Raw genomic sequence first — 15,869 nt, 5'->3', positions numbered from 1 at the left:
GCATCCAAAAATCATTTACCAATAATTTGTAAAGTAGATAGTTCAAATAATCCAAAGCTAAGTGGAATCTGCTAATGATTCCAATTTAGGATAATCAGATTTGGGAGACTTTGGTATATTCTGCTTGGCCGTAGTTTGAGCTCCTACATGGCATTTAATTCTGAAAGCATTCCTTATTATATTGTCTATTTCTCAAGCATATATTGAGTGCTTTCTATATATGGCTAGGCAGGCATTGGGGAGAATTTCAAATGATTAAGACATGAGCCTTACCTTGGAAGAACTGACAATACATCAGGACGAGCTATGTTAGAGGAATACAAAATACTCTGGAAACACTGAGGTCGGAACATACTAACCGTGTGGGATGAGCCATTACTTTGCAGGTGGGTGGGGATGGAGGTTAGAAAATAAACACGTTACCTAGAACACTTCTTTGAGAGAAAGAACAGAATTATTATTTTAATAACAATTTTGAGATAACATAACATAAAGTTCACTCCATTGAAGTGTACAGCACAGTGGCTTTTAGTATATTCCCAGAGTCATACGACCATCATGACAATCTAGATTTAGAACATTTGCATTATCCCCAAAAGAAACCTCATGCTTATGAACAATCAATTCCCTATCTCTCCCCCTATCTCTCAGCCTTAAGGAACCACTAATCTACTTTCTGTCTCTTTACACTTACCTATTTGGGCGTTTCTTAGTAACAGGCTTTTGTGTCTGGCTTCTTTCACTTAGCATAATGTTTTCCAGATTCACCCATGTTGTATCATGTATCAGTATTTCATTCATTTCATTGCTGAATAAGATTCCATTGTATGGATATACAACATTTTGTTCATCCATTCACCAATTGATGGATGTTTTAGATTGTGCCCACATTTTGGCTATTATGAATAACATTGCTGTGAACATTTGTGTACAAGTTTCTATGTGGACATAGAGTTTCGTTTCTCTTGGGTATACGCCTAGGAGTGGACTTGCCCGATCATATGGTAACTCTATGTTTAACATTTTAAGGAATTGCCAGGTTGTTTTTCAAAGTGGCTGTACCATTTTATTTATCATTCTACCAGCAGTGTATGAGGGTTCTAAATTTTTCACATCCTCGCCAATACTTGCTATTGCCTGATAACAGAATTGTTTTGAATGAAAATATAAAGTCATTAAAATAGAAAAAATTCCAATTAGATTATGTTATTTAAGGCAGACCATATATGTCATGTGATATCGAACCTAAAGCTGAATGCTACTTTGTAGCTCTGTATACAAAACAACTCTGTTGGAGTCTAATTATCTTATCATTAACGTTCACCAGGTGGTTAGGAAATGCTGGTTTTCTTTTTTCTCTAATTGAGAGGTAAAGGGTGGTGAAATGATTATATATGTAATGCTGTTGAAAGTTAAACCCATAACTGACATGCAATTAAATATAATTGAAATAGGACAAATTGAATAACAAAATTAAGTTTGCAAAATAGAGTATGAACAGATAGTATTAAATGTATCCCGTTCTCTAGGATATTTGGGTGGTGTGTTGGCATCAGGGCTGGAGACCCGCATTTTTTACTTAGGTGGTGTGGTTCCCACCTGCCCATGCTTGCCTCCTGTACTTCTCTACCTCGGCATATCAAAGGAGTCCATGAGACATTCCCTGTCAACACGCTGTGCAGAGCAGATTGTTTTATGAAGTGCTGGAGTTTAATGTGGTGAGGAAGGAAAATAGATTCTCCAGTCCTGTGCGGCTTTCTCAGACTCTAGGTTTGTTTTTTATGAATCTAGGAGACCTGACAATATTGTAAAAAACAAAAATGTAAATCTAACAGTCACCCCCCACCCCATGCTGACCTTGTCCAGCTCTTCACTGGCTTCCCAGCACCTATTACTGGGTAAGTCTCAGATGCTTAGGACACCATACAGTGGTCTTTGTGACCTGATATCTGTCCACCTTGGCTGTTACTGCTTTATCTGCTCTAAATATATGGAGTTCCCTGAGTGCACACAATGTCATACTCTCTTATTCTTCTGCTAGCGTTTAGTTTCCTCTGTTGAGACTACCCTTCTCCCTCTGCAAGACTCAATTTAGACACTTCATCCAGGAAGCACTTTAGAACCACCTGAGCTCTACTAGGTTCCAAGGCACTGATGTGGGTGCCTCATTTATTACAGCGGAAGAAAACAGAAAAGGTCCTTGGCCTTGTGGAGATTATACTTTATCTGAGAGAGACAGACAATAAACACATAATAACTAAATATTTACCTAGTGTACTACAAAGTGACAAGTGTGGGAAGTACGCAAATGGTTAAGCCGAGTGACGGCGCTGGGAAATGTAAGGAAAAGGTGGAATGCTACATTAAATAAGGTGGGTGCCTGGATTTCATTGAGAAAGCCTCATCGGATGAGGGAATCCGCCATGTGGATGTCTGGGCAGAGCCAGCTGCCAGTCAGTGAAATTATCCATTGTGAAAGCATTCATGTTAAATTGATAAAATTCCAGCCATCAAGGAAGTTGACAGGTCAATTTTCCCAGTTATCCTTTCTGTAGACAAATATATATATATATATATATCCATTTAGATTTTTGAAATTCTAAAAATAGATTCAAGACCCATCTCCCTTTACCATCTCTTCTCCCCATACCCCTACCCAATGCACACTTTGAGGACTAATAATGATCTAGAACTCCCAGTCAGAAATTACTATATGCCTAAGTTGTGTGGATCATATTATCTTCTTTCCCCACCATGAGATCTGGATGCACTGTCTGCGAAATATATGCCTCATACATAATCTTTTAGGTTTCCCGAGGACCACCACTGCTTGTGCTCTCCCTTCTCTGAGTCACATTCCTTTATGTTCTGTCTTCTTTCAGTTTTCAATTTCTTCCCACATCATCAACCACTTGGTGTTTCCTGGGTCCTCTTTTGTGCCAGGCCTCTCAATGCTGGCTGTGAAACCTTCATCTTATTTGATGAACCAGAGTGGGGAGGTGTTTTTTCTGGCTCCTTCACCTTCTCCTGAGCAGCTTGCCTTTAGTAGGTGTATTCCTGGTACTTCCTTTTCAAAAGGAAGAAATCTGGCACAGCCCTTGCACATCATTTAAAAAAATCTTTACTGCTCCCACATTTACTGGTTAAGTTTTGGATTTTGAGAATAAATATTCTTGACCACTAAAATATTTAGCAATAATTCTGCTAAATTACCTACTGTTTTTCACTACTGTCTTTTAGGCAACATGCTTTCTCATATCATTATTTTATATTTCTAACTGGTTTTGAAAGTGCATACTAGGAGTATTTTCATTCCGCTGGAGCTTCTTGCTCTAACAATAAATCTATGTTAAAAGAAGAATTGACTCAGGACCTGTAAATGCATATGTATATATTTCTGGATTAAAAATGTATTTTCCCCATTTTTCTTGTGTCTCCTTTATTTCTGTATAACAGAAACTTTAAATGTCAGAAGATCATCTTGTTCTCCTGCAATGTCACACCTGGGGACTTCTTCACAAGTTGCATTTCTTAAATAGATATAGTGGAGCTTTTGTCACTCTTCTCCCAACATCTGAGAATTGCCTTATGCTTGCTTCATGGTCTGTCTTTGGTTATATAGAGGCTAGGAAGGACACATAAACGTTATCTATGGATTTTAGAGAAAGTGTTATTTCATCTCACATCCTGCACTTTATTACTATGTCTAAATTGTGGGTTGGTGTTTACTTTCTTTCAGTTTAAATTTTTAATCGTCGTAATTTTACATCATTTAAAATTCAAAAATATTTACAGTGCTTATCACAAAAAACAGCACTCTGTCACTCCATTTCTTTATACTTCTCACCACCCCCCCACCCGTGCAGGTCCTTTTCAACTTTATTATCAGTGTTTTCTGGTGTTTAGCTCCATTTTTTTACATCATATGAATATTTTGGTATTTCTAGATCTTTAATGTTTACTTTTTATTTATTGTGAAAGACGAGAATTTAGCCTAGAAATACCTCATCACCCCAACATATTAATGTCAAATGCTCTTAAAAACAATAGCTATGTTCAGAAGGAAAGACTATTGATTCTAAAATACTACTAGAGTGTGATATTTTAGAAAATAAACTTTCAATATTGTCAGGGAACTGCATTAAAAGCAAAATATAAGAGCCAGTAGGTGATTATGTGCATAACTTAAGAGGATAACAATATTAACAATGATTTTTGATCTAGCTACACCATTAAAATAGCACTTGAGAAAATCTTGATTTACTCTTATCCTGCAGTAGTAATGGCTGAGTTTTGTTTTTAAATTCTAGTCAATTAGTCTTAATCATCACAGATTTTATAGTAGCAGGGGTGAAAGTTTAACCCTAGTTAGAAGAACGAAAGTACTGAAGACAAACTGTTCTGAGCATCCTAGATATGCATGAAAAACCTCACAAAGGAAAAATCGTAATTGCCTCAGCATGAGATATGGAACGTATTTTAAGATAATTGGAGACTGTCTTTTATGTGTTTTCTTTGGTTTTGTTTTGATTTCATGTACTTTAATTTGTTTCTATCACTTATTTTTTCTTAATATATTCTAAAGAATGTAAAACACTTCTGAGGATCTCATTACTTGTGAAATTACCTTCTTCTGTACCATTGGATGTAACTTTTTTGTCAGTTTTATTAGGAAAAAAGTGCCTTAGAACAGGCTATTATATTTTAGCAATCTGACAGTAGTGATAACCCTAAAGGTACATTTTGTGTAAATTCAAATATACTGTAACAGTTTCCCTGAGGTGAATATTGTAAAGTGTTCTCTTTTTTTGCATATTTAAATTCTACAGGAATCATCTTTTTCCTTTTTATTCAGTTGTTTCATCATTCATATGTGTAAAATTTACACTTTTCACTTCTAATCTCACATAAATGCTGGTTATTAGTCATCCCCTTGACAAGTGTGGTCAGAAGTGGTCTAATTTAAGATGTTTCTTAACTTGGTGAACACATTAGTTTACAAATTCAACTTTTGCTTCTTTTTGCAAAGGCACTGAGACGAGAGTTAAAGGAGAAAGAATATTCTGTCCTGAATGCTATAGACCAAGCTCGAGTTTTCCTGGCTGATCAGCCAATTGAGGCCCCTGAAGAACCAAGGAGAAACCTACAATCAAAAACAGGTGAGACTGGCTTCTTTCGCACATCAAAACAATACATGTGAGAAAATAAACAACCAAAATTAAGTAAGAAATTTCTTTTGAGCATTTTAGGATCTGACATTTAAAAATTTTCTTACAGTATTTCAGGATCTGATATTAAAATTTTTTCTTCTAGAAATGATTGAATCAAATAAATTATTTAACAAATGTCTACATTCTTAAAAAACAAAATGATCCTATACTTCCATATCATTATTAAAAAGGAAATTACAGAGAATTTGATTTATTAAAAAGTATACTGGCATTAAAAATAATTTAAAAAATAAAAATTTACATTTCATATATCTAAACAGATTATATAGTAAATAATTGCAAGTAAAAGAATAGCATTCAAACACAATATATACTATTGTATTTAAATACAATATATAATATTGTAAATATATAAAATATTTAAATATCGATAAAGTAAGATTGTTTTAAATTTCAGTTTTTTAAGAATACTTTTTAAAATAAGATACAAAAGTGCCTTTCTTTTATAAGCAGACGATAGAATTTAATTTAAAAAATAATAACCTGTACTATTGGTGTACTTTGGCTTAGAATTGAAATAATAACTACCTTAGCAAATAGCAATAAATCACAGTAAATTCAAGAGATGAATTTTGGTGCCAGCTTATATCTTTATTATGATTTTTCATTGTTGGCAATAAGAGCATTCTGCTGCATTTTTAAAAATAAACATACCATTCAAAATAGTTTTCAGTCATTCATTTCACATAATCAAAGCAGATCTGCAAGGCTGCCATGGCTCTGTCCAGCCATGGCAGCCTTGCAGATCTATTCACGAACATTCTTACTTGGAAGTACAATTGGAAAATGTTCTCTTTGACTGTGGCTGGAACTGGATCAGGCATTTGGACAGGTAGCCATTTTTCTACTCGGCGTTTCTCAGGGAAGTTCTACGTCAATCTGAGTAAATTTCCCGTCAAGGTCATGATTTTCTTGACCCATTAAGCCTACTTTTATATGTATGTCTGTGGGATACACACACAGCATTATTATTATCTTTTTTAGCATTAATTTTTATTTTCTGCTGGTTGGGTCAACAGTTTACCAAGGACCTAAGTCATTGTTGAGTCTCCACCTTTCAGCAAATCCCATAGTCTGCAAATCTCTCATAATTGTTATTTCTACCTTTGAAGACTTATTCCGAGTAGTGTTATATATGTCATATGCACATGCACACACACACAACATACACGTGTGCATACGCACACACACGTGCATATAGTGGGTGGGGTGCCTTCTACACAGTCATTGAGTGGATGAATGCCTGAGTTGAGCACTCTTGGGTATGGTAGGAAGTGATTTGGTTCAAGGAAGAAGGATGGCCACACTGGGCAGCATCATCCAAAGCAGCAAGCAGCACAGCAGTGAGGAGCAGAGTGGCTGTGTGTCAGGGAATTGGTCAGCCTGGCCTGGAGGCCAAGCGCTTGTGCCTGGACAAGGCAGCGGGAGTGAGGAGCTGGTACGTGCTGTCTGGTTCAGATTACAGAGGCCCTGAAAAGTCAGGCAGAACATTCCAAGTTAATACAGCAAGAAAGAAGGTACTATTGTAGTTTATTTTTTTAAGCTTGGAAGAAAAATAAGTTCCCTTGTCTCACCTTATCCAATTTAAAGTCTGCCTTAAATCTGTTTTTCACATCTCCTTGCTTCCTCAGTACTTTCCAGAGAATAGAGGAAACATTTTATAACAAGCTACTTTACAACAGTAAAAAAGCTTTGTATCAATAAAGCTTCACTTTGCTATAAATTTTCCTCCTCAATGGTCAGTCAGTTTAAGGGGTAAAAAACAAAAACTAAAAACCCACACATTCTATTTTGAATTTTTATTTTGCTCTTATATTCAAGATGTTTCTAAGCCCCGATTTTACATGTTATAATTAGGAGGCAAGGGAAAAGTCATGTTAATTTAACTTTATGATTTTTTTTTTTGTTTTTTGTAGGTTTTTTCTTTGACGAATAACAATTTTCATGCTTTCTCCTTTCCTGACATTATTTTCTGTAATGCTGGCTGATTTTACCTGTTTTGAAAATGAAAGAAAATTATCCATAATAGCTTTTATACTTTTGTTGTTTATCATGACTTTTGTATAGCTGCTGTCAGAAATAGGAAGCATTTGAACATTAGTTATCTTGTGTGATGCTACTTAAAGTTTGGTGTTGGAGAGGATGGAGCAGGGAAAAATCATATGAGTTTAAAAATTCTATTTAATAAGCATGTACTTACTGAGTATGGTATGTATACTGTGCCAGAGGGGCACACCCAAATGGAGCCATCTCTTTACTTTTAAATAACTATTCTAGAAAATACTTTTCTCCATGATTTTTCTCTCACAATGCCTTTTTCCCCCCAGCTCTTATTTTCATTTTGTTCTGTTATCATTTATAGTGTCATACGTATGTATATCTTTTTTATTTTTTTAACGGTAAGCTATGGAGTTTTATGGTATTACTGAGTAGCACAGGTGTGAGTTGTTCTTGGTCATCTATTAATTGATAAATGCTGTTAAAAACAAGCAAACGGTTTCAACCAAATGATCAGTTGCTGACAAAGAATCTCATCAGGTATGTTTGCTAGATATTCACCGCCCCCCCCCAGTTTTATTGAGATATGATTGACATGTAACATTATATAAGTTTAAGGTATACAACAATATGATGATTTGGTAAATATATATAATTCGTGATCACCACAATAAGTCCAGTTAACATCCATTATCTCACATAGTTGCAAATAATTTTTCCTTGTGATGAGGACTTCTAAGATCTACTCTGTTAGCAACTTTCTAGTATGTAGACTTTAAATATTTAAAAATCACTACTAATATTACTTTCATAGTTTAGGCTCTTACCGTTTTTGGCTAGGACCTTTGCAATACTTTCTTAATTGGTATTTGTGCATTAACATAGACACATCAATAATATATCTAAAACACAGAACTGGCATTTGTTCCCTTGGTTTAAAAACCACCAGTAGCCCTAGAATGGAATCCGAGCTCCTTTACCTGGCATACAGGCAGCACAGTGATTTGGCCTCAGCTTTCTTGTGTAGCAGCATCTCATGTGTCTCTCTCTATGCCAAACTAGTGTCCATTCAACACCAAACTTTCCATGATGTTCTCTGCAGGTAATGGGCTGACTTGCCTTTATCTTGTTGCCCATCCTGATATTTCTGCCTGTAGGTCTCTCTTACCTGATTTGCAACTCCTTTCTCATTTGCCGGCCTAACCTCTGCTCACCTGTCTCCTTCGACCCAGACTTCTGTCCTCCTGGACCCTTTCCACTCCCAGCTCACCTCTGTGCTTCCCTGGCCCCTGTCATCTCTCTGACTGTCAGCGACACCTGTGTCTGAAACTCAGCTTAGTAACCTTTCTCATTTATTGAGAACCTGAAAGAATATGAAAAACGATCTAAGCAGCCAAGATAAATATTGTATAGAAAACAGTGAAAATCCAATGAGCTCATAGAAAAGCCACTTTCTCAGAAGTACAGTTGACCCTTAAACAATGTGGGTTTCAACTATGTAGATCCAAGTATCTACAGTTTTTTCAATAAATACCGTAAATGTATTATCTTTCTGAAGATTTTCTTAATATTTTCTTTTCTCCAGCTTACTTTATTGTAAGAATACGGTATATAATACATTTAACATATAAAATAGGTATCAGTCGACTGTTTATGTTATCGGTAAAGCTTCTGGTCAGCAGTAGACTATTAGTAGTTAAGTGTATCAGGAGTCAAAAGTTAGACGCAATTTTCGACTGTGCAAGGGTCTATGCCCCTGACCACTCCCCTCCCCTGCCGTGTTCAAAGGCCAACTATAATTTTCAATTGAACCAAAATTACCTGAATAATTACAGAAATTGTATGATGTTCAGAACTTTGACACTAGTCTCTTTATCTTGTTTGAGCAATATGGAACTACTTAATTTTATTCTTTATCATGTCAATATATAATTTTTTGCCTTAATGCTGTTGAATTGTTTTTCACTTTATTTTAGGCATCAGGTTTATATGTGTTAAAAGTAGAACAATAGAACAGTAGATCTCTCATCATTTATATTATTCTTTTACTTTTCAGACCACTTTCGTATTCTCCTACTTCAGTGAGTTGGGCAGATCAAACAGAATGCCTTCTTTTTAAAGAAATAGAAACACAAAGGTCAAGAAAATATTGTGGTGCTGACCAAGGTCATCAGTTAATGTAGGATAGACCCAGGAACAGAGCACTAAACTGCTGTATTCGTGACCTTCCTTAGCCATCCCTTCATTTTTATCTCCTCTCTCTCTCTCTGCTCATTGGCCATTGACCTCATAGCTCCGTCTTAACTTTCAATATCCAGAACATCTTAACCCTGTACAAATGTTTCTTGGCTTCTCCCGTGTTCTCCCAACCTCCCCTTAATGTTTTCAGTCCCAGATTTGAATTCCTCTGAAAACCGCACAGCTGCATAGTGACAGTAGATGAGTAAGACAGCGATGGGACTCAGCCACAGTTGTTCTTAGCCCGTTCCCGCCCCCAAACCTCTTGAGGTAATCAGGGAATGCATGTGTCTTCTTACCTATTTATTATCAGCAGTTCAGATTAACAGTCAAATTTGCACAGGCGAGTTAGAGCCTCACATGCGCGTCCTTCTCGCAACACCACATGCTCATGTGGGCAGGTGCATGTACAGATGCAAGTATGGACACTACACACACACACACACACTTTGTGATTTAAAGTCATGGTAGTCATTATTAAATAAAATTGCTAACACTTTAATAGGCTATTTCTCCTCTAAAAGTGTTGAGAAAATTGTACAATTCATTGTATTGTGGGTTTAGGAAAGCTCTTTTCCTCTCTTCAGCTTTTGACTTTAAGACAAAAAAGGATTGCATTATTTTGTTCATAAATTTCCCTTTAGTCTTCTTTAAAATTTAGTTCAGTCAAGGCATTACTATTACTGCATCTATTATTTTATTCCATGCTATCTGAACATTATTTCTTTTTCAGCCAGGTGTAGTTGGTTAGTTTATTTTGTGTCATTTAAATGATAGTCACAGAAAAAAACGCAGCTTTTACTTTAGTTTGTTCATTTGTTTATAGTTTTGTGTATGTAGTGTATATAATTGTATATATGTTTATTCATATGAACCTTTATGAAGTTATATATTATACCTGTGATTAATGGTTAATAATCATCTTTTCAGGCAAAAAATATATATGAGTTAATATTTTTCCTCTTTGGTCTTTGACAGCTGGCTCTGTATATTTAGCAGTATTTAATATTTTAACTCAGAGTATACTGTTTCAATTATTAAATGTTTAATTATTAAATGTTCATAATACTTTAGAAAGCCAATTATTAGGACTATTTTTTCTCCTATGTGAAATCTCACATATTTTATGGTATAACAAAGAAGTAATAAGTGACATTTTTCAGTCCACTATGTCAGTGCATTTTATGCCAGTATTAGCAACCATGTGCAAATAAAATTTCATGACCATTAAATGAGTAAAAGTATAAAGTTAACATATACGTTAGTAGAAGTTACTTTTATACTTCTCAGTGTAACTTAAGGTTATACTAAAAAAACGGCAGTAATTATTTCCTTGCATCTCATAATATGAGACCAAATTACACATCCTAAGTAATTAGGCTAGTAAAACTAATGGGTGTTTTTCCACAGGGCATATTTTTGTTTCCGAAATAATATCTTTATTAATTAGAAACTCACTCATTGTAAATGACAGACATCCAACTTCTATACTCATGGGCATGAGGAGGAATCTGTTAGCCCCCATACTCAAATTACAGCAAGGGCAAGGACACAGCTGGAATGGCCGGCCACAAGGACTGGAATGCCACCCAGAAGCCTTTTCTCCATGTCTTTCTTTCTGCCTCTTTTCACAAGTTTTCATTTTCTTAGATATCCTGTGACCATATACTTCACACCCTCATACCAGGGAGGTGCAGACGTTTTTTAGATTTAGCACATTCTAGGATTCAAGTAACATGGAGCTCAGGGTCTGCTGGGATGAGCAGGTCCTCTGTATAAACATGGTAGATGGAGAAAGAACCAACCCAGAAAGAAAGAGAGAAGGGCGAAACGTTAGTCAACGTGGATGTTTACAAGGCAACATTTTTATCAGGTGCTTAAAGTGTGCCGGGCATCGCCCAGCACCTCCATGCCTTCTTTCCTTGAATTCTCATAACAGCTCTTTGAGGTGTGAATACTCTCACCACCCACTTGGCAGGTGAGGAAACTGAGACGGAGAGGTTTGGAAGGACACTGTCAGCCAAGCGCTTCCCAGCCTGACACACCTGCTCAGGCTCGTCGCTAAACTCGCCGCTCTTAACCATCATTGCATGCTATCTTAGCTACCCCAATAATCAAAAGGGATTCTAGATACTCAGTAGAAACATGATTTTATTTTCTATTTTTTTCTACTTTAAAAAATTTCATATAGTAACTATAAACTTTGTTATTTTTTTTTCTTTTTGTAACTAGAATGTCAGGCTGCTTAATAGAATGACATACCAGTTCACTGATTTCCCAGCACCGAGGGACAAGGTGTTTACACAGTATTAGACTTTGTCATTTTAATTTTCATATAAAAACTTGGCAGATAAATAATTGCTTTCAGGCCCGTAGACCAAGACGATAATTTAATTAGCTTCTCGAGTCCAAATTAGATCAGTAAAATTGTAATGCGTGAAAAAGCACAGAAAAATATAATGTTACTTTCTTTTCCAGTGCTCTTCGCTATATAGCAGCAATGTGTTCCCTCCCAACTTAAAGTTGCTATAATGTATGGATGGATGTAATGAATCTAGTCTTTAATTTTTCTAAAATATCATGAGCCGGCTCAGTAACCTTATTGACTGCATAAAAGTTTCAAAAACTTTTTGGCCTGCTAATGAATACCATAGTAATGAAATCCGATTTGAATAAACGAATTAACATTCCTGATGAAGAATTATATGATAACAAAAATTAGTTTTATGGACACAGCATTTTTAAAAAATGAATTGTCCACATCTGTTATGTTCTCTAATCACTGTTACAACGATCCATAAATTTCATTTGCCTCATAAAAAAGGTGGTAATAATTTACATGTACGTATTTTATTGTGATCAACATCTGGGATGTAACTTTCAGATTTAACCACAGAATAAGAGGATACTAAACTCTTACTGTGGCCCTGTACTTTGTTGTTGTTCTTCTTGAAAGCTGGATGCTTCTAGAGTGAATTAGAGGGTTTGCCGTTTTTTAAAAAATGGAATCCTAGCAGAGGCATACATTCTCCTCTTTCATAGAACTCCTCACATATTTTGGCAATTTGTAAATATGAGACATACCTAACTTCTTTTATAAGAATGGCTCAGCTTGGGTAGAAAGCTCAGCACTTCTTTCCTAGCTTGATCAATTCTCGGCTGCCGTGTCCCACAGGAAAGCAGCCTGGGGAGGGATGGGCAGTAGTGTGGCAAAGAAACAGAATACTTTTAATCTAAGACTCCTGTCCTTTGATTTTTAAAGGAGAAAGGGGAAGGTTGTTTTCCCAAGTCAAAGATATTATACGGAGATTTATTCTTTTATTTAACAAGTGCTTATTGAATGCCTACCATGTGCCAGGTGATGTTCTAGATACTGATGACACAGCAGTGAACAAAACATATCTTTACCCTCCCAAAACTTACCTTCCCAGCTTCTCTTCTGCCCTTATGGTATTACTGTCCTGCCCTCAGTGTCCTGCCTGCTGTGTCCATCACAGATGTCTGCCCTGAATGAGTTACAGAGCTACCCTTAGTGTGAGGAAATTCAGGGAATATTCAGTTATAGAAAATTGAAAGCTAGATCTAGGGTTAGGTCTATTCCAGGACCTCTCTGCTGTTCCTGCTCCTTTCCTTGGAGGTTAATCTTCTTAATAATCTGTTCCTTCTCAGCTCCATGCTGGGTTTTTTTTTTTTAACTTAGGCTCACTTTACTGGCAGAGTATAACTTTTAAAAATATTTGATCTCTGTCTAGTTCTTCCTTCATTAACTTTTGATCAGAAATGCTATTTATCTCCCTCCATAGTGTGATCTGTGTTCCTATTTCCCCTCCATGCTTCCCCACCCTTGTTAATACCTCGCATTTTGCAATTGTGGAAGATATTCTTTACTTTGGAGTATGCTTTTTCCTGAATGCATCTGTTCATGTTCACTGTACGCCCCCCTTTTTTTAAAAGAACTTGAGAAGTCCCTTGGCAAAATGGATAGATCTGCATTATCATACCCCTGCTGAAAGATTTAGGCTACGCATTAGCAGGTTAATCTACTCTAGATAGCCTCTTACTATTGTCATCTTTATAATTTATTAGATGAACATAATTAGAACATTACAGTAATCAGCTAATGGCACTTGATTATGTACTTATAATAAGATTCATAATGAATTGTTGTCATCAGACACCATGTAGAATAGGCAATGGGCAGGGTCCTCTTAAACACTGATCATTTCAAAGAGATTAAGTTGATCTTAATCATGTAATCAGAGGAAATTTTCAGAAGAATTTATTTCCCATTTTAATCAGAAGCATGTTTTGGTCATGAGAAGAAAGAGAGAGAAAAGCAAGGAGAAATGGAAGTTAATGAAGGGAGAAATAGTGAGAGAGAACAAGTTTAGATGAGTCTCTAAAGATATGAAGACATGTTTTATCCCTTGAATTCTTGTTGGCCTATCAACTTGGTTTTTGTATTGTGAAAATCTCTGTAGATGTCTAAACCTCCCAGTCTTAATAATATAATAATAAAAGAAATGAAAGAAATTAACTTTTTTTGAGGCACGACTATGTGCCAGGCTTGTGCCAATAGCTTTATAGATAGTAACTGAGGTTCAAAGAGATAAGGAATATATCTATGATGATATAAATACTTAGTATTAGAACTAGCATACGATGTCCTAATCTTTCCTTGCTCCAAACTGTACAGGAGTGAAGATGCTACTCTGGAAAATGTTTTTCTATGTTTTCATATGTGTTTTTGTGTTTTTCTATATTTATTTTTCTTCATGTTTCCTTTTCAACTCTTGATGAAATATAACAGTACAATTATGCGTACATGCAAAAAAAGCACATAGTACAAATAAGATGTTTGGAATTACCACACTTGAAATGACTGTAAAACCTCTTTTACAGTAAAACCCTTTTTATAAATGCTTTACATGGATAGGAGGAGGAATTAAAAATAAGTAGAAAGATTTCCACTTAAAATTATAAAGTTGAGCTTTCTCAATAAAAACTAAAGCTAAAAATTCCATTCAATCCAACTGAATTCCGTAATTATATCTTGAGGACAACAAATCTCTACACTGAAGCGTGAAAAACCAAGATGGAAAGAAATAAAACATGCATGCTATAAGGCTTTAAACTGTAAGAATAAAAAGTCACAATGGAGAGTTGTTTGTAACATAATTAAGAAGAAAATGTAATAAATATGGGGAATCTTTATTAAAAACAACACTGGGCTGATTCTAATAGGTTTCTATTATTATTTCATGGGAGAAATATATACTTTTTGTTAATTAAAAAAAATTTGCATAAGCACACAGAGGGGGGATTTTTTTTTTTCTCCTCTATTGTTAAGGTTTCTATGGTGGCTTTGCCTTTCCTATATAATTGAATTTCAGAGGTAAAGAAGCCTCAGGACCCTACTTTTCCCAGCATAAGAAAAATAGGGTCCCCACTTGGTGCAACTAGGACCAGCTGGTCATGCACCTTGCTTCAGAGTGAAGGGCGAGGTGGGAGCAGGGCTGATGACAAATCCTAGTCTCAGCTTCTGGTCCAGGTTGGTTTTCTACCTGTATTCCAGTGAGCCATATTACAGTCTTTCTCCCAAAAGTATAAAGGAAAATGTGGTGTAAATGCCATCCAACTGATTTGCATATTTGAAGAATAAAGATAATGGGACAAGAGAAAACTTCAGGGTTGATCATTCCTTTCTCCTCTCTTTTTTCGTCTTTTCCTCTTCCTAAAAGATGGTTATCTGTTCTTTCTTAAATATCTTTGTAACACAATAAAGAAATTGCTATTTTAAATTTATAAATGTAAAATAAATATAATATTTGTAATATATTAAATTATATTAAGTATATAATATGAATATAAGAATATAAATATAGAAATTAAAATGTAATTCCGCCCTCAATATTTAGCCGGAAAAATGGAAAGGCCTGAAGGGGGGAGAATGGAAAAAGGAGAGTGGAACGAAGTGCTCCCCCTCAAAAATATCCAGTCAGTCTGTCTGTCTGTCTGACTGTCTGACTCACACTCACTCTCTCTCTCTCTCTCTCTCTCTCTCTCTCTCTTCTCTCCCCTCTCTCTCTCCTCCCTCCCTTCCTTCCTCCCTCCCTCCCTCTCTCTCTCTCACACACACACACTATAAGGAATAGGAGAGGGACACTGGAAAGCATTTCTGGTCTGAGAATTGTCAGTAAATTTATTTGGTTGTGTCCCGCTGTTTCCTCTGTCTCTCAGATTAGCTTCTATTGCTGCCTTTTCTAATGCAAATGAAACGACCCTCTTATCACTGAACTTCCTTTGCTCTCTGGCCTTCAGTTTCTGTGGCTCTGCTGTGCTAGGGAATGACACAACAGCTCACTGGAGTATCATCAGCAGGGACCAAAGGAATCAACTGAT

At 35.9% G+C, this 15,869-nt stretch overlaps 1 protein-coding gene across 11 annotated transcripts in view; it reads left to right on the top strand.

Moving 5' to 3' along the window:
• Nucleotides 1-15,869, top strand: part of UTRN (utrophin) — a 446,059-nt gene that overhangs the window by 333,119 nt on the left and 97,071 nt on the right. For all 11 annotated transcript variants that reach the window (XM_039846978.1, XM_039846975.1, XM_039846976.1 and 8 more), the window contains one exon: nt 5,030-5,159. In XM_039846978.1, coding sequence (XP_039702912.1) covers nt 5,030-5,159 — 130 coding nt within the window. The remainder of the gene's footprint in view (nt 1-5,029; nt 5,160-15,869) is intronic.

Source organism: Pteropus medius, unplaced genomic scaffold, assembly GCF_902729225.1.
Source record: "Pteropus medius unplaced genomic scaffold, Ma_sr-lr_union100, whole genome shotgun sequence".
Classification (NCBI taxonomy): domain Eukaryota; kingdom Metazoa; phylum Chordata; class Mammalia; order Chiroptera; family Pteropodidae; genus Pteropus; species Pteropus medius.
The sequence above is the reverse complement of the archived record's forward strand: the minus strand, read 5'-3'. Positions and strand labels throughout refer to the sequence as shown.